Genomic DNA, 18622 nt, shown 5'->3' with positions numbered 1-18622 from the left:
GCTGACTGGACATTTTCAAATGTTCAATGTTCACCAGATCAGTGGCTTGAGTCATCAATATTTCTGCTGGAGCTACTTGACCTGCATGTAGGACCCTGAGCCCTCCAACCTCCCAAGCATTTTTGACTTAACAGTCCAGCTGCAGGCGCCATGAGAGTCACATCTGATAGATCATTATCTACAGTTCGGACTAAATTCTAAAGTTGTTCCGAGTCCCACTGTTTCCATTGAAATACAAGACAGTGAGTAATTATAGGAAAAGCTCCACTATTTCAAGTATGTCTTAAGCAAGAAGAAAGGAAAGCTGAAAAGTGTAAAATGTTAATCATCCTACAAAAAATTACCCACTTCTAAATTCTACAGAAAGTTAGGAGCTAAGCAACTCATACTTCATGGCATACAGTGAAGCATTTTTTACTGCCTTGGTCTTCAATGAGAAAGAGAGTTGAATGATATTCGAGTTCAGAATCTAGGCCAAAAAATAAAACACTGGTGATTTTCCTGCCAAGGCTACGTGGCATTTTCAAAGTTAATGTTTGTGATTAAATTTAGAGTGCCAGAGATTATCTTACGGCAGTAATACCCCCACTTAGTCTTACATTTAATATGAAGAAATGGTTCCAATATTCTCGAGTCCTACAAAATCTTGTTCAAGTTAATTCGTGGTCAAGCCATATTATCTGGATAAAGCCCTATGTAGGATTTTCTGTAGAATTTCACCTATTCGGTCCAGCAAGTTTTGTGTGGAACTCATTGAAATCCTTCATTTTCTATCTGCATTGAGGTAAAGTGGCAGCTCCTTCTCTACATATTGATGAAGTTGCTCCAATTCAGACGCAGCTTCATCTGCATGACAAATGGAATAACATTATATCAATGGGACAAGGAAATGACATACCTTGCTTGTACTCATCTGTCTGTTGGAATGTTCATGCTCAGGTAAGTTATATCCATGGGCATGTCCATTTCAGAACTTGCCTGCATTCAACTATCTGCAAATAGATCAGATTTAATCAGAAAAATAAGCATTAACTTTTATCATGCAATGCAGAAAACATACAATTTACCTATAGCCAAGCCTCAATTATGAACTTTAGAAATTAGAATTGACTTAGGTTGGCATTGTTGATTTTATTTATACTAGTCCTGAACTCGATGTGTAAGTAAGTTTCAATTCATACGATACATTTTGAAAAATTATTTTTGTAATTTTTTCTTTGGAAGTTTTCATTATCTTATTAGTTAGGCAAGTAAAACTCACCTTTATTAACACAAAAACAAAAAAGAAATAAACATATTTTTAATAATTTTCTTGTCAAGTTTTACAAATGGGATTCTCAGACAGTGATAGACTGATAGAAACCAAGCTATGATCTAGAAAAAATATAATGATTAACTTTTCATGTTGATCTTAAAGACCAAAAAACTAAGAAAAGAGAAAGACCAACAAATAATATACCACATGTTTCTTTGAGTACAGTTGCTATATACATCTCCAACATGTAACATGGCCAAATAACAATGATAAGAGACATGAATATTAGTATTACAGGGTGATTAGCAAAACAAAACTACAGTCAATTAATGTCAATTAAGAGACATGAATATAACAGGGTGTTAATGAATGTGATGGGAACTTCATGAACGTAAATTTAAAAATAAAAATAAAATCTTTTAGAAAGAAAAAGGTTCCTCAAAAATTTAAAACTTGCAACTGTCACTCGGTCAAAAAGATAATCTTGTTTTTTTTTTTTTTTTTTTTAGTATTTTATTATTATTATTTTAATCAAGGATGAATCCCTAACTTTACAATTACATTAATTAATAGGGAAAATTGAAGTTGAATTTGAAGCGGCTTGCTGAAATTTTTGAAGCAGTATCATCAGTCAATGAAGCCAGAACTTATGAAATATATTAACAATGCTCTAAAAGTCAAAGTGAGATTGTGACAATTTTTTTTTTTTTTTAAATTTTTTTATAACAGATTGTGACAAGTTTTTGTCAACTTGCTGAGCGTTTTTATATTTTATTTTACAGTTAAGGGGTCGATGGTTTTCTTATATGCTATAAAATTAAAATTAATTTAATAATGTACTAGAAATAGTTATGATAATTATAACAAGAAAACAAAAAAAAAAAAACAAAAAACAAAAATTATGATAATTATAAGAGCTTAATTTTTTTTTTTTTTTACTGAAAATTAGAGAAATAGCTTAAATACTAAACACCAAGAGATCGAACCAATTAAATTAGTAGACACATTCAATTCCTTTTTTGAGAAATAGTTTCAATCTATGACCTCCATTCTTGGTGACTAATCTTTATCATCAGACCAAGACACCAATTGATTTTTAATGTAGGGAGGTTCTAATCCTATATCTCTTTTTCAATGATAAGAAATTATACCAATTGAGCTAATTGAAACCCACTTGACACTTTCAATTCAAAAGATAGTTGCGTGCTAGATTATGTTTATGTGTATCACTATTGCTCTAATCACATTTTTTAAAGAGTAAATTGATAATTAAATAACAAAAAGACATTTCTATAATAACAAAAAATTTACTACTGTCATTTTTTACAACTTATGATCTATAAATAATAATGGCTATATCAACACATGTAATAGCATTAGTTTAATCATAATTTTAACTAACACCTTAAAATTGTGAAAATTTGTCTCTACCCACCACTCACATAATAATTCACATCCATGATATCTCCTAACGGAAAAACCCCTACTTGAGAGTAGCCAATTGTAGCTACTGTCTTTGTACGTGGAAGTTTCAAATTTTACGCGTTCATTATCCCAAAAATGACACAAACACTCGCTTGCTCTGTCATTTTGGCTGCTACACAATTGTAGCAAGCTAATCTATTTTAAATTGGGGTGAGGAAGCAAAACCAATACCTATTAATAGCTTCTTTTGTGTCCTACACTCCTCCAGCATCCACTTTAAAACCACCTAAACAAACTCATATGCATTACTAACCACTCCACCTATATATATCCCTCTCCACTCCAATTATTTGCAAACCAGTACAACCCACCTCTTTCTCTATCTTAGTTTGCATTTTTTGAGTTAGTACATGCACATGAATATGGCTTTGAAAGGCATCAACATTGCCACTCTTTGGCACTTTGCTTTGGCTCTTATCATTGTTATGCTCTCCACTTCTAATGTTAGTCTTGCTAAGAAAACAAAGATCACTGGCTTGAAAATGAATGTGATTGATCATTGCTGGAGATGGAACCCTAATTGGCGAAGGAACAGACAACAACTTGCCACATGCTCAGTAGGTTATGCTGGGAAGATGACCAACAACATTGGAAGAGGCCTCACACAATATGTAGTCACTGAACCTAGTGACAACCCAATTAACCCAAAACCAGGGACCTTAAGATATGGAACAACCATGATCAAAGGGAAAAAATGGATCACATTCCAAAGAAGCATGCGCATTAGACTTGAGAAACCACTTCTCATTAGTAGTTTCACAACCATTGATGGTCGGGGTGTTAATATTCACATTGCCGGTAATGCATGCTTGATGATCTATAAGGTATTTAATTTACACCAATTGTTTTGTACAAATTTTCACAATTGCTTAGGTAACATATTGATTATTGATTAGCACACTATAAAAGTGATATCATAGATGATTTTCACATAAAAGTGATTGTTCTAGTGACTAGTCACAATATGACAACTTAACAAATTGTGAAATAAATTGTCGTGGTATCTCTCTAACATTTTTCATTACATTTAGCATTTTTGAGCTAACCAATTACTAAAATGTACCTTATATATCAATAGCAAAGCAACATAATCATTCATGGTCTTCGCATCCACCATTGCCGATCCCAACCACCTAGCACAGTAATGGGTCCAGACTCAAAGATAATTTCACTAGGTCAAGTTGATGGAGATGCAATTAGATTGGTTACTGCATCAAAGGTTTGGCTAGACCACAATACACTTTATGAGAGTGAGGATGGTCTTCTTGATGTAACTCGAGGTTCTACAGATATCACCATCTCCAATAACTGGTTCAAAAACCAGGACAAGGTCATCCTTCTTGGACACGATGATGGGTTCTTGCGTGACAAGAACATGAAGGTCACAGTCATGTACAATCATTTTGGACCTAATTGCAATCAAAGGATGCCAAGGTATGTAATTGATCCTCCTCATTCAAGGAATTCTAGACATAAACCAATCAATCATATATTTATGAAGCCACAACAATATAATATACTAAATCAACTATCTTATGCACACAAATAAAACTTTGCAGGATTCGATTTGGATATGCACATGTGGTGAACAACCTTTACCAGGGATGGATGCAATATGCTATAGGGGGAAGCATGAATCCTAGTGTCAAGAGTCAAGCCAACCTCTTTATTGCACCAAAATCACGGAACAAGGAGGTAAAATTTCAATACTTCCATTGTCATTTAAGTTACAAAAATGCATATACCCGTACTAACACATACACAATGCATAAAATTAATATTAACAGGTGACATGGAGAAATGGTGAAAGAGGGTCATGGAAATTTTACTCAGTAAATGATGTATTTGAAAATGGAGCTAGATTCATTGAAACAGGTGCTGGTGGGGTAAAACCAAACTATAGCCATGAACAAGTTTTCCCAGCTGTAGATGCAAGAACAGTGAGGTCTTTGACAAAATCAGCTGGTGCTTTACGATGCATACCACGATCTAGATGCTGAGGCAAAGAGTTTGAAGAGAAAAATGGAGCGTCAACTTGAAGGAGGTTGAATATAGAATATAGAAAATATATAAAATTTATAGGAGTACATTGTTTTAGCAATATTGGTCTTCAATGCAATTGTTGACTTAGCATGCCTATGGTTTTCCTTCTTCTTTTATATTTGGATAAAAAAAAATAGTGTCGCCTGAATTGTTGGGTATGCACATTTGTTTTTGTTAATTAAAGAAAAAATAGTGTTGTTTGAGTTGTCGGGTATGCTCTATAACATTTGAATGGAGTTTGTGATGTATGATATCCTTTTGTGTTACAATTTCATCATCTCTTCTGTGTGTATGTTTGTTTTAATAAATAATAAATAAATTCCTTGACACAAGTAAAATGAAAACCAATTAACATTTGTGGAGCTAGCCAAAGAAAAACTTGTCCAAAAATGTACAGCATAAAAACAATGGCACATTGAACATTGAAAAAAAAAATCCAATTTCAAATGAATAAATAAGTTGTTTATTTTACTAAAATAAATTTATAAATGAACTTGACATTTCCTCTCAAAAAAAAAAAAAAACTTGATATTGAATACGATTAGTACCATATTAATAACATGATAAAACAACATTTTGATTTTTTTTTTAATAAATTTTGTATTTAAAATTTGTTATATCAATTTGTACAATTTATGTAATAGAATATATGATAGTCTTAACCTCACTCAAAATTAAATTTTCAAAAAGGTTGATGTGACATAATTATAAAATTCAACTCTAAAGTGTGGCTCAAAGTTTCTGTTTTGCAAACTATACGTGCCCAAGTCCTTACCTTGTCTTCTAGGAATTTCTTGTAGGATATATTCAAGTAATCTTCTGTCAAATATATACTATATTAGGCTTGCATCCAAAGTAATCGAAAACATCCATAGAAAAATGAAGAATTATTACCCAAAAATAATGCAACTAGAGAAAGTCTATAGACACAAAAAATGAGACACGTGCTTATGTATCAGATTGTTAATGGTAAGTAAAAAAAAATGATATCAATAATGAATCTAAATAAGAATCAATACAGGCTTGTTAACTCAACTGTTGTCAAATTTTTGTGGGTATATACAACTATTATCCATAGTTGCTGCCCATGTCACAGAACCACCAATATTTTCACCATATCTAAATAGCCAACCCAAGGAAGGAACTACTCTACTAGTCCTTGTGGCATCACCAAGACAATCCATTCTTGCCTTTTGATTAAGTTGTATAACATTGCAACAAACTAGAACATACCACCACACATAATTGCCCCTTGCAATAATTGACATTATAGATTGATTAATTTTCCAGTGGCCTATATTGGTTTATTGTGTATTGTGGCCTCCAATAGGATATGTCAATTTCTTTGTATTCCCATGACCACAAGCAACAATGACTACGTAGTCCAATGTTTTGTAACTAGGATTAGATAACAAGACAAACTTATGATCGAAAACATCGCATCAAAATTTTCACAATGTTCAAGTTAGGTCAAATGTGGGAGCTTGATTTCAGTACGTATCAGAGAGGTGTGCACCAATTTAATGTCCCAACTTTTGTCTATAGCATCCTAACTAAAGAAGAAAAGGACTACTTTGCCTTGACTTCTAGGAAGGAAAAGTTTGTGGGTTTTATTAGAGGATGCATAACCCTCCTAGAGGATTAGTCTAGTGGTTTCTAGACTTCATGATTTATGAGGTTTTGAGTTCAAATCTCTTAGTCAATAATACTCGTTTTTAAGGGTCCATTTGGTTGAAGGGATGAAAAAGTGGAAGGATAGAAAAATTTTTAATTTCTCTCATTTTTGTTTGGTTGGGAGTGTAAAAGTGGAGGGATGGAAAAAATGAGTTTGTATAAATTTATTCATACATTCTTGTTAAAAAATGATGGCCAATTAATACAAAAAAGTGACAAACAACCAAAAAAAAAAATCACCCAATTTATTAAAAAATAAAAATCTTGTCCCAAAAAAAAATCATGTCTAGTTAATCTCAAAGAAAAGAAAAGAAAAAAACAAAACAACTATCACACCCACAACCCAAAAAAAAAAAAAAGGCAACATGCCCACCCACAACCCAGGAAATCAAAAAAGGAAAAAAAGAAAAAACAAAAAAGCAATGTCCAAGAAAAAAAAAAGTGGGAAAGAGGCAATGTGCCCGGCACCAAAACAAAAAAAAGGAAAAAAAGAAGAAGAAATGAACTAGACATGGGCATTTTTGTCCATTAAGCAATCTCAATTTCTCCCTTAAGTTTTCTCTCTATTTTAGGAAGAAAACTTTTTGGTAGGCCCGGGGAGAAAACACTTGGGCCTCACAATTTATTTTCCTTCTTCCCCCTCCCAACGAAACACACTTAAAAAAGTTTTACTTCTCATTTTCTCTCCAAAGTTTTCCATCCACCTTATTTCACCTCCAAACAAACACATCCTGAAGGATTTTTTTGCCTTTTGATTAGCATGTAGAACGTGGAACTATACACATCAAAACCAAATCCTCAATCGAAGTCACCCTTGTCACTATTTCATTATAAAGGTCAGCCACAACTTGAAGCAAAATGGAAGCTGGAAAAGGTTGTGGCCAATTTATACAACGATACATACCTTAAAACTCATTATAGCTCTCATAACTAGATAAATTTTAGTTACAAATTTGGTTGTAACTCAACAATAGAAAGATGACATATGCCCCTATTATGTACAATATACACGATTCACTTAAAATGATTATATACAATCATTTAAGTGTGGTTTAGTACGGCATGTACATTGCACATGACATGGACATATGTCCCCTCTTATTGTTTTTTTTAACCTAAATTTATAAACAAGTTTATAACCAAACTTTGTCTCTCATAAACCACCAAGAAACTAAAACTCTCCAGATAGGAAACAAAACTCTTAAGGATTGTACCACTCTAATTGAATTGGATAGAATTAATTCTTGAAAGTTAGTACACAATATATCTCTTTGTTTATATTAACAATCTTAGACTAGTTAATAAAGAAGATACAATTATTTTAATTGCTTCAAAGTTTAAAAGAGAAAAATGTTGATTCACAAATGATTAAATCATTTTGTCACGCTTCCTTGACATATAAATAAGTTGTCTAAAATCATAAAATGTCAATATGTGTTTGAGGAAACCTTTGAAAGGCACCCCCACCTCCTCCTCCCCCCCCCCCCCCACCACCCCACACGCGCGCGCGCACACACACACACACACACTCACATATATATTTATATATAAATTGGGATTACTGAAATTATTTATTGTACTTGATGTATTACACATTCCTCTCTCGTAGAGCGAATTCTACCTATAAATCCTATTTTGGGGTCTAACTTTATGTGAGAAGAAAAAATAGTACACTAGGTGCATGAAATCATATCTCTTGGGGATGGATGTGACATTTAGGGCTTGTTTGTTTTGATGTAAAAACTAACAAGTGTTGTGAAACTGATATTTTGATGGAAAACAATTTATTTTATGGTATTTGGTTACATATTTGGAAAATATTTTCATGTGTTTAATTGGTGGTGAAATAATTTTAAAATCTTTTTATGAGAAAAGAAAAAAAATACCTGCGCTTTTTATATTTACCATAAAAAAATATATCAAATTTTTTCTAAAGTAGTTTATTAACAAATGTTCTAACGGGACCGGTTAACTGGACCCTAAAACTAATTAACTATCTAACAAAAAATTAGTGATAAACTCCCATCCTCCTTCCCTTCTAGATCTGAAGAACCATCGAAACTCAACCAGCAGGAGAGATGCCGCAAAATCTGTTGGAGAAGCTGCCAGAGTTACAGCAGTTAAAAAAAGAAAATGACTTTCATCTCTTTTTCCATGCCCTCCTTCCCAAATCATGAAACCAATCTTCTTCTTCTTCTTCTTCTTTTTGTGAGTAAATCATCATGAAACCAATCAAATAACCACACAAAGATTAGAACATTGGCATAAGTTCAAATTAACAAACTAGGCATAGCATCTAACTCACGTCCGTCAGTGGCAATTTCCTTACTACGGCCACCACCATTAAAGTCATTAATTTAGTAGAATTATAAAAGGTTAGTGGCTGCAAAACCAAAGCTGTGGAGGTCCAAGATCTGTTGTGTACTCCAACAACGTCTCTGGTGGGTTGAGGTTTGGTGGTTCTTCAAACCCAAGGAAAGAAGGACGGATTAGCTGGAGCAAGGAATGATTGTGTGTGGCGAGTCATATTCTTTAATTTGTGAAAAATTGTTGCAATTGGAGGATGTAAATTATAGGTTTTGGACCGTATCTTTATTGAATTTAGACTCTTCCTTAATTAATTAGTCTTTTACATCGAACCAAAATCAGACCATGAATGTCCACATTCAGCTAATGGCAATGTTGGCTCTTGGCTGGGCTAGTACTATGAATTGGAGCACCTAGACCAGCTTATTCTGACACAAGACTTGGTCAGGCTTAATATATTCTCAATAAATGGTGGACAATAAAATGGTGAATAAGAATAAAAAATTTGACAATTCAGCAATTGTGAAATTTATTATGATCTCAATCTCACTTGATGCTACCATATTTGGCTAATAATATTTACAAAAAAAATCATTTTTCCCATAATGTACCATCCATTCCTGATTTAAAGTTTAAACAATATTTCAGGTAATCAACCAATCAAGTATAAAATTGCCATTTTTCTCACCCAAAAAAAAAAAAATCCAACAAGATATGAGGAAAGTTAGTAGCTACCACTTATCTCATTTAGAAGAAAGAGAAATGATATGTGCTGGAAGAAAAATAGCACAAAAGAATGATAAATTTAGAGGATGATGTAAAAAAAAAGAAAAAAAAAAAGAGGAGTGACCAAATTTAGCATCCGTTTGGATACCAATGAAAAATAAAAATTATTTCACTATTTAACTTATTTTTGGTACTATTTATGAGTTCCACTGTACTTTTTGATACTATTCATGGGCTCCACTGTACTATTTCAGCTAACTTTTACATTTATCTATAGTACTTTCAGTAATAAGTTTTCAGTTTCAACAACTTTCAATAATAAGTTTTCAATTTCAGTAACATAAATAGTATCCAAACATATCCTTAATAATTTTTTTTTGCAAATTTAATAATTTATGTACCATAATTTAGAGACCTTTTAGACCAAGTCTATATATATATTTTTTGTTGCTGAATTAGACCAAGTCTATTTTCACATGTAGAATCATTAGTAGGAACACACACTATGATATGTGTGTTTTCCACTATGGAGTATTGACCAGTGAATTTTAGGAGACAATTCCGGCTGTTTGTTCTTTTCAACCTTTATTTATTTATTTATTTATTTTTATCTTTGATTCTCAAAAAGGAAATTTTTTTTTTCATATTTCCCTACTAAAAAAAATCAGTTTTTTGACATTATAATCATTAAAAAAATAAGTATTGATTTTTTTTTTAAAATTTTTTCCCCAATTTGAACTTTGAACACTGTTTGACCGTCTCTCAAGCCACACACCAGTGACACACTCTCCCTCCTCTTCTCAAATCCTATGCATGCTTACATCAGAACAGTAAGAGTTAACAAAAACCAGCTAAAGTACCATACAGTCTTTGTTTGAAAAAAAAAAAAAAAAAAAAAGAGAAAAAGAAGAGGCTCAATGTCCTAAGTAATAGCAACCTGACATAGACATCTAAGTTTGGTACTTTTGGTGGGCCACCACACTGTCTTTCCAATACCATTAGTCCTTCCCTTCTTATAGTCAGAGATACACCCCCCTACCACCCTGACTACATTACAATAAAGAAAGAAAAAGGTTTTTACTCTCTTTCTTTTATTTTTGCTTTGACAAGTAAAGGTCTTTACTCTTATTTAGTCTTTAGTCATTAGTCTTTACTAGTACTACTACTACAGTACTACTACTTCATAGTAGCACAGTTCACACACAAACAAACCCACTTTTAATTCAAAAGCTCATATTTTTCAATTCATTTTCTTTTCCTTCCTCCAACTCCCCCCTTCTTGTCTTTTTCTCTTTTTCTTTTTTTCCACCTTCTGCATTTTCCTGTCAAAACCCTAGATTTCATTTCAAATCTAGGGTTTTGTTTCTCTTGGGTGGTTGAGGCATGATCCAGGAACTGCAAGGTTGTTGACCTTCAGTGTCTGTAAGTCTGTGAGCTTCTGATTTTTCTACATTTCTTCTGCTATAAAGCTCTGTTTTTTTATTTATTCAGGGTTTAGAACTGTTTCAGCTTTTAACATCACTTTCCTTCTGTTTTTTTTTTTTTTTTTTTTTTTTTTTTTTTTTTTCTTTGTGGGTAAAGATAAAAAATTTTTGTTGGGTTCTTAGATTTTCACCATTTCAAGAAAAACCCTTGTAAAACCCTTAATTTAGAATCTCCCTGTGTTTCTAATTTGAAGATTTTTAGGGTAGAAGGGGATCTGTGTCATTTATTTTTCATTCTTTTTTTGGGGGTAAAGATTCAAAATTTATGTTGTGTTTGATTAGCTTTTCACCATTCCTAGAAAAACCCTTGCAAAACCCCTTTTTTTTTTGTTTTTTGAAAGCTCCGTTTCTGGTTGAACTTTTGGTGATGATTTTAGAATTTCTAGTCTAGTTAAGGGATCCAGGTTTAAAGGGTATAAAGTTAAAATCTTTAGGCTCCAAAATATTTAAGTTTTTGAGTAACAAATCAATCAGTAAATGCATGGATGGGAGGGAAGCCATGGCATTGTCTAGTGGGTCAGCTTCATATTACATGCATAGAGGTGGAGTTAGTGGGTCTGGAGCACAGTCTGGGATGATACATGTACCACCTGGGTTCAGACCCTTGCACAATCAGGGTATTCCAGCTCAGTCCAATGTCAGGGTCAGCTCGGTTGGACCAACATTTTCAGTAGAGCCACCACATCCCAATTTCACTCATGGTATTAACATGGGAGTGTCTCCTGGTGTTCCATCTGGTGAGCCTATAAAGAAGAAGAGAGGAAGGCCCAGGAAATATGGTCCTGATGGCCCAGTTTCTCTTCAGTTGTCTCCTATGTCTGCTGCTCCTAATGCTACACCCGGATCAAACTCATCATCCCAAAAGCGGGCCAGAGGGCGGCCACCTGGGACTGGCAGGAAGCAGAAATTAGCTGATCTTGGTAAATTTTGCTTTTGTTTTGTTTTTGGTTTATGTTAAGTTTGATATGTTGTCACTATCTTGATCATAGTCTTAACTCATATTCCAGTGTGGTAGAAAGCAATTTGATTCTCATATATTGTATTTCGGTAATGATTAATTATTATGCTTATTTTTTTATTGCCATAGAATTGTCCAATGATACAGTTTTGCTGGAATAATTAGTGCCTATCTAATTCTTCTTTCTTCCCTTGAAAAAAGAAGAGGACTTTTTGGGTTTTATGGGGTGATGCATATTGTGCTATTTCAGTGAACATCGTTTAGTTATTTTATTGGGCTAACATGCAATAATTGTGGTTCTTGTCATCATTTTTCATAACTTCCATTCATTGGTAGTTTTTCTTATCATTTTGATCTATGGGTATCTTCAACCTTGTTCATTAGCACATGCCAGTTTTAATGATTACTGAAATTTTCAATGGATATCTTCTTTCATTGGCTGTGTCCTTGATTTCCTCGTTAACAGTTGAAACCTTATTAGAATGAACATCTCATAGACATGATCAGGAGTTGTAAAATTGAGGTAAATCATTGCAATAAGGAGAGGCCCTGGCCATTTTCTAGCTTCAATACTTTACAGTCCTTATGTAACTGAAGATTATGTTAGTAATAGCTGATTGAAATTTTAATTTTGGTGTGTACATAGAGGTCTGTGGATTCTTTTTCAGTACTTTATGTTTGTTTTCATAGGTGAATGGATGAACAATTCAGCTGGAATGGCTTTTTCACCACATGTTATCACCATTGGAGTAGGGGAGGTATGTTACATACTTTCAAATTACTTAGACATCTAAAATATGATGCACATATTGAGTTCACCAAATTCCTCTGAGAGAGCCCAAGAAGCTGACGTTATATACATCCATAACTGTCTGTTTTCTTTGTCTTAGCTGTTGAGATAGATTACATATGAACACTAGTGGAAATTGCTTCCTCATGTAGGGAAGAAAAAACTTGAAACTGAATGATTCCAGGGATGCAAACAGATAATGCTTTATGATCTGTTAAATGGTTTCCTTCTATAACTTGGTAGAGGTTTGTGATTCACATAGCTCTTATATTGATGGTAATAGATTCCAAAGGTTTTCTTGTACTGTTGTACACAGGTGATAGTTAGGAAAAAAGTGATAAGATGATGAATAAAGTATGATCCTTTATGTGTTGTGACATATAAGCTACATGAATATTGTTTGTAATAGATCCAATATATATGGTGTAGTTACACATGCTGGAAATTGGACCACATAGTTTTATAGATGAGATCCATCAGAAGAATATAGATTAGGAAGAAAGTCACAATTACATGCAAATCCGTGCATATACGTATTGTTCTGCTGCAAACATGTACAATTTCGCACGTATCAATGTCAGCCCAAGTCTTGTTAAATGTTGCTATAAGTGGCTTTTAGTAAAGGCCTCTATGTTGGATCTCGGGTTTGGTGGCAACTGAACACTTCACAGTTATTGCTCAAGGGCATGCTAAATTTAATTTTTAATTATTAGGGTGATTGTTTCATGTTTTTCTTTGCAGGACGTTTTTTCTTTATGAGTATTTTTCTTTGCAGGACATTGTTGCAAAAATACTGTCATTTTCACAACAGAGACCAAGGGCTCTGTGCATCTTGTCAGGCACTGGTACAGTTTCTTCAGTAACACTACGGCAACCTGCATCTACGGGTGTCAGTGTCACATATGAGGTTGAAGCATTCAATTATTTCTCTCTCTCTCTCTCTCTCTCTCGCTCTGTCACACACACACACACACAGTATTCCATTGTGATGTCTTCTCAGTCCGTCATTATTTGAATTTTTATTCTGAGAGTGGTATGAAGGTCAAAATTTCTCTTTTCTTTGTGCAAAGATATATACAAACCCATTAAATTATGGTTTTTTTATTTTTATTTTTATTTTTAATTTGTATACTATTTCAAAGTGTGCACTGTTCTCTCTGCTCTTAATTTGTCTTTATTATATATACTATAGTTCTTTTCAAAGTTGATATATTTAGTATATAAATACTGTTGAACAGAACGGTTGTTTTTAATTAATACTGACAAATGAGATATTAGAGCGGCTGTGTATTCATTTTATACCTATTACAATGGCTTCAGTGCTTCATTAGTGCAGTCAGAGCTAACCAAATTAGGCTAAGTTTTGAGGATTATGTTTAAGAATTAGAGAAAAATTTTGTATATGGTATGAGTTTTGGGTTAGAGGCTGTAAGCATGTTACTTGAGGGTTGGGATTTTAAGTGTGCTTCTAAGCTCCAAGGGTGAGGGGATGCAATAGTTGGCAGATGAGGGGATAGGATTTTTTTTTTTTTTTTTGGAGAGGTGGTGGGGGAGGACAAAGGATTACTTAGTTTCTATTTGGTTGGGAGGGAGAAAAATGGTTGGAGGGTAGAAAATGTCTTTCTTCCATGTGTCTCTAGTAGAGAGGATGTAAAAGTAGAAGGATAGAGAGTAAATTATTATTATGCTCATATCATTAAAAGTGGAAGAATGAAAAAGTGGAGGGGTCATTTTAAAAACAGTTTTTATCATTTAAAATGGGTGTCCTAGGGCTTGTTTGGTTGGGCTTTAAAAAATAATAATAATTATCATTAAAATCTTGTTTAAAAACCACATCTTAAAAACCTTATCTAAATTTAATGTGCAAACACCAAAAGCGAAAACATCTTTTTTGGTGTTTCATATTTCATTTTCTGTTTTCTTTAGCTCTCCCTCTCCAACTCTTTCTTCTCTCCACGGCTATGCTTGGTTGGGAGGATGGAAAAAGGGGGAGATGGAAAATGTTAGGAGAATGAGAAAGTGAGAGGGTAGAAAATGTTTGTATTTTCCATTATGTGTGTTTGGTAGAGAGGATAGAGAAGTTGAAGGATAAAGATTAAATTACAACTATGTGCTTATTATTAAAAGTGAAAGAATGAAAAAGTGGGGGTAATTTTGTACTATTCTTCTTATTTCCATTTTCTCTCATATTTTCTTACCGATTTGGAATGAAAAAAAAATGGTGGGCTCGGGTGGAAAACATCCAACCCTTTTTTTTCCTTTCCTGTGTCACTCGAACCAAATAATTGAAAACCACATTTTCCTCTCCCTTTTTCTTCCCCCATTGCCATCCTAGCTTTACTCCAACCAACACAGCACAAGTCTCTCTCTTCCACCCCAAAAGAGCAAACCCCCTGCCTACAAATGACAAGCACCGCAACTCCTCCAATCACCACCACTACTCCCACCACCACTAATTTGGTGAGAGCTCTCCCACAATGAGTAGAGACTGCGATTTGAGGCGCAAGTGGTCCCACAACAAGAGGCAAGGGAGGTGAAACCGGCCTAAATATCATGACAAGAAATGCGAGCCATCGGATGAAGAAGATTGTGAATATAGTACAAGAGTTGGGTGATTTGTGTGTGTGTGTGTGGAGAGAGCAATGACGATCATGATCCAAAGCGATGGATTTTTCCAGAATTAGTCTGTTGTGATTTCCTGGGGTGATGTTTTGGGAGATTTTTTGTTGGGTGATTTGTGATATTGTTCTAGAGTTGGTTGGGTGATTTGTGTGTGTGTGTGTGTGTGTGTTTTCTGAGCTGGTTTTTTGGGTTATTGAGGTAAATAAATATGTTTAAAAAAAAAAAAAACTTGAAATAGAGATACATTTGCCAAATAATTTTTTTTTTTATCTTTTACATTTAAAACCTATACAAAAACATGTCTTAAAAATCAATTTCAAAACCAGATTTATCCTTTTCACATTTTAAGGAGGGGGGGGGGGGGGGTGAGCCAAACAACCCCTTGGCTTTTTTAGGTTTTGGGGAAAGGTGTTTTCTCTTTAAATGGATGAACTTCTTGATTGAAAGAAATAGTTTTCAAGCTTTTACTAGAGGAGATCCTTTAAACGTTTGGTCTGTGATGCTCTTTTATAATTATTACTATTATTATTAAGGTAAATTATAATAACTTTGCTTAAGGATTGGGGACTCTTATTTTTATACACGACACTCCACCCCCTTGAGGTTTTGATTCAAATAATAATTAACCCGTTATGACCATTTATGTCCATTGCAAATTAAGTCAAAATACATATTTTTAAAATTAAATTCCCATCCAGCATAACCTCAAAATAATGTTTAATAACCAAATTGATTATAAGATTAAAAAAAAAAAATTAAATAATAACTAAAGGGGGGTAAGTGTCAACTTTTGGAAATATGAGGGGGTTTCTTACATTTCTCCATCCCTCAAGGGAGGCTAGTGTATAACTGTGGTTGGTATGCGATACTAATGGGTTCAAATTAAACAATTTCATTCTAGCAGTATTGAGGGTCTGTTTGGGATCCACTTATTTTGCTAAAACTGAAAACTTTTTGTTGAAAGTACTGTAGATAAAGGTAAAAGTTAGCTGAAATAGTATAGTGGGATTCATGAGTAGTATCAAAAAGTGTAATGAAGCTCATGAATAGTAGCAAAAATAAGTTGGCAAAAAATAAGCTATCCAAACACAACCTGTGTTATCCTAGTTTGTGATAATTAGTGGGATTAGTTAGTAATAGATGGAGTTAGTTGCTTTTGATTGCTGCTTTTGATGAGAGTAGTGCTGCTTTTGATGAGAGTAGTGAACCTCAGAAACAGAAGTGATAGTGACATATTTACAAAGGCATGATTGGTGAGCACTTGACAAAAGAAGAAAAAAATTTCACAATGGTGGTGTTTTAGTGAATCAAGAATTGTAATGGACTTGAGTTAAGTTAGTGATTTTTGTGGTCAAAAGCCTTGTAGCTCAATTGGTTAGCACCTCCTGCTGTTTCCATGACATCCTGGTTTCAAATACCCCCTCCTTCTTGTAACTATACAAAAAGAAAAAGAAGGGATTATTGTGGGGATTGATGGTGGCTGGTTCTGTTGAAAGTGACACTCAGGGTTTTTCAACTTCAAAACACAGTTGAACAAAATGTACGTAATTGTGCATGTTAAGGTTTGATTGACATTCAACTTGAGCTCAACATAGGACTTTGTGGGGCCTATACTAGCCTAAACTTGTCTTGAGCTATCAAATTTCAGCTTAATGAGGCCATTTTTAGAGTATGGTTGAGGCAATGCGATGCATTGAGCATCTTTGTGGATTTATGCTGTGCAGCATTGGCTTTAGAGAACAATGGTGCTACTGAACAGAAATAAAATGGTGTATGATGTGGTGTGTTTGGAAGGAAAGAAAAGAAAGAAATAGTAGGTGCTTTGAAGATAATGAGCGTTCTATGCCTGATCGTCAGTGTGGAGAAACCAACCATTTTCTTCAATTTTGGATTTACTTGATTTATGTAATTTTTGTATTTGATCCATACACCCTTGTATACGGAAAATTATTGCATAGTCCTGGACTATATGCAATAACAGCCCCCTTGTATACTCCCTCTGTACTTGGGTGTCTTTTTTTTGATATCAATAAATTTTTATTACTTATCAAAAAATACAATAAAATAAAATGGTGTATGATTTTATGCATTGTTTTACTATTTTTTTAAATCTTCCCCCCATCTACTCTGCACAGTTAGTTTTTGCAGTTAGATAAGCTTTTGGCCATTTCTTGTGTATCATATATTCTGGTATATATCTTTTTCATTTCAAACAATTTATAATTTTTTGTTTGTTTGTTTGTTTTTATAGGGCCGTTTCCAGATATTATGCTTGTCTGGTTCCTACTTGGTTGCTGAAGATGGTGGCCCACGTAATCGTACCGGTGGCGTAAGTGCTTCCCTTTCAAGTGCTGATGGTCATGTTATTGGTGGTGGTATTGCAATGCTTATTGCATCTAGCCCAGTTCAGGTATTTCCTAGATTGCCCTGAATTTTGTAATACCTTCCTAGAATACTAGGCCTGATTGGAATGTCATCATGCTTGCATGCTGCTTGTGTGGGAATAGATGTTCATGTGGATGTGGCATGGAATGTGTGCTCTGGAGATGAAAAGGTTTTTTATTTTTTTGGGGCAGGGGGAGGGGGAGGGGTTTCATTTAACATGTGTGTTTTGTAATACGGTATGGTTTTACTTTGATAAGTTTTTGTTATGTTTATAGCTGATTGTGTTTACATGTGGGGCGGTTGAATATTTACTAGTGCCAGTGGTTTGGGTGGTGGTTGAGAATACATTGTTGTGTTTTGGGAGCCTAATACGTTATCAATATGTTGCTCACTGCAGGTGGTAGTGTGCAGTTTTGTATATGGCGGTTCTAAAACCAAGCCCAAACAATTGGCCTTGGCTGGTGCCATAGGTAACGAGGGTTCTGAGGCTCAGCGTAGTGATAAGTTAGCTACACCAACTAGTGCACCGTCTTCTCAAAATTACAATCCCTCAGGGATAAACGTTTGGCATGGTTCACGGCAAGCTGAATTGAGAAACAACCCCCACACCGGTATTGACTTGACGCGTGGATGAAAGTTTGCTGCAACAGACACATGACAATTTTGTATATATGTGTTGTTGTATATGAACTTGATGATTCTGAGAGAATTGTAACTTTTACAACTCCAGCTTGTTTGCCCAATGACGGGTGACGGGTTTGTGCTAACATGTTCTGTAACAAAGCCATCATTTCTAGATTCTCATGTTCTGTAACAAAGCCATCCTTTCAAGATTCTCACAAAACGATCTTACTGAAAAGTTCATAATTTTAAGTGTTAGGTTTATGCGTGGG

The 18622-nt window shown here is 34.1% G+C and overlaps 2 protein-coding genes across 2 annotated transcripts; both read left to right on the top strand.

Moving 5' to 3' along the window:
- Positions 1 to 3129: 3129 nt before the first annotated feature.
- On the top strand, positions 3130 to 4740 carry LOC126710527 (probable pectate lyase 9). Its single transcript, XM_050411036.1, has 4 exons — positions 3130 to 3564; positions 3819 to 4174; positions 4300 to 4435; positions 4528 to 4740. Exons 1-4 carry the CDS (start codon positions 3166 to 3168, stop codon positions 4738 to 4740), a joined length of 1104 nt encoding a protein of 367 aa, XP_050266993.1. The 5' UTR covers positions 3130 to 3165.
- A 5873-nt stretch (positions 4741 to 10613) lies between these two features.
- Positions 10614 to 18608, top strand: LOC126710524 (AT-hook motif nuclear-localized protein 5-like). The gene is made up of 6 exons (XM_050411027.1): positions 10614 to 10912; positions 11072 to 11894; positions 12623 to 12690; positions 13498 to 13629; positions 17596 to 17754; positions 18127 to 18608. The coding sequence occupies exons 2-6, from the start codon at positions 11456 to 11458 to the stop codon at positions 18361 to 18363; spliced, it is 1035 nt and encodes a 344-aa protein (XP_050266984.1). The 5' UTR covers positions 10614 to 10912; positions 11072 to 11455; the 3' UTR covers positions 18364 to 18608.
- Positions 18609 to 18622: the final 14 nt, after the last annotated feature.

This window comes from Quercus robur, chromosome 12 (genome assembly GCF_932294415.1).
Source record: "Quercus robur chromosome 12, dhQueRobu3.1, whole genome shotgun sequence".
Taxonomy (NCBI): Eukaryota; Viridiplantae; Streptophyta; class Magnoliopsida; order Fagales; family Fagaceae; genus Quercus; species Quercus robur.
This window is presented reverse-complemented; position numbering and strand designations above follow the sequence as displayed.

Excerpts from the sequence above, each read along its gene's own strand:
- LOC126710527 (XM_050411036.1), top strand. The coding sequence starts at position 3,166 with ATGCTCTCCACTTCTAATGTTAGTCTTGCTAAGAAAACAAAGATCACT. Across the intron at positions 4,175-4,299 it reads TGCAATCAAAGGATGCCAAG|GATTCGATTTGGATATGCAC; the intron begins GTATGTAATTGA and ends AAAACTTTGCAG. Across the intron at positions 4,436-4,527 it reads CAAAATCACGGAACAAGGAG|GTGACATGGAGAAATGGTGA; the intron begins GTAAAATTTCAA and ends TAATATTAACAG.
- LOC126710524 (XM_050411027.1), top strand. The coding sequence starts at position 11,456 with ATGGATGGGAGGGAAGCCATGGCATTGTCTAGTGGGTCAGCTTCATAT. Across the intron at positions 11,895-12,622 it reads GCAGAAATTAGCTGATCTTG|GTGAATGGATGAACAATTCA; the intron begins GTAAATTTTGCT and ends TTGTTTTCATAG. Across the intron at positions 12,691-13,497 it reads TCACCATTGGAGTAGGGGAG|GACATTGTTGCAAAAATACT; the intron begins GTATGTTACATA and ends TTTTCTTTGCAG.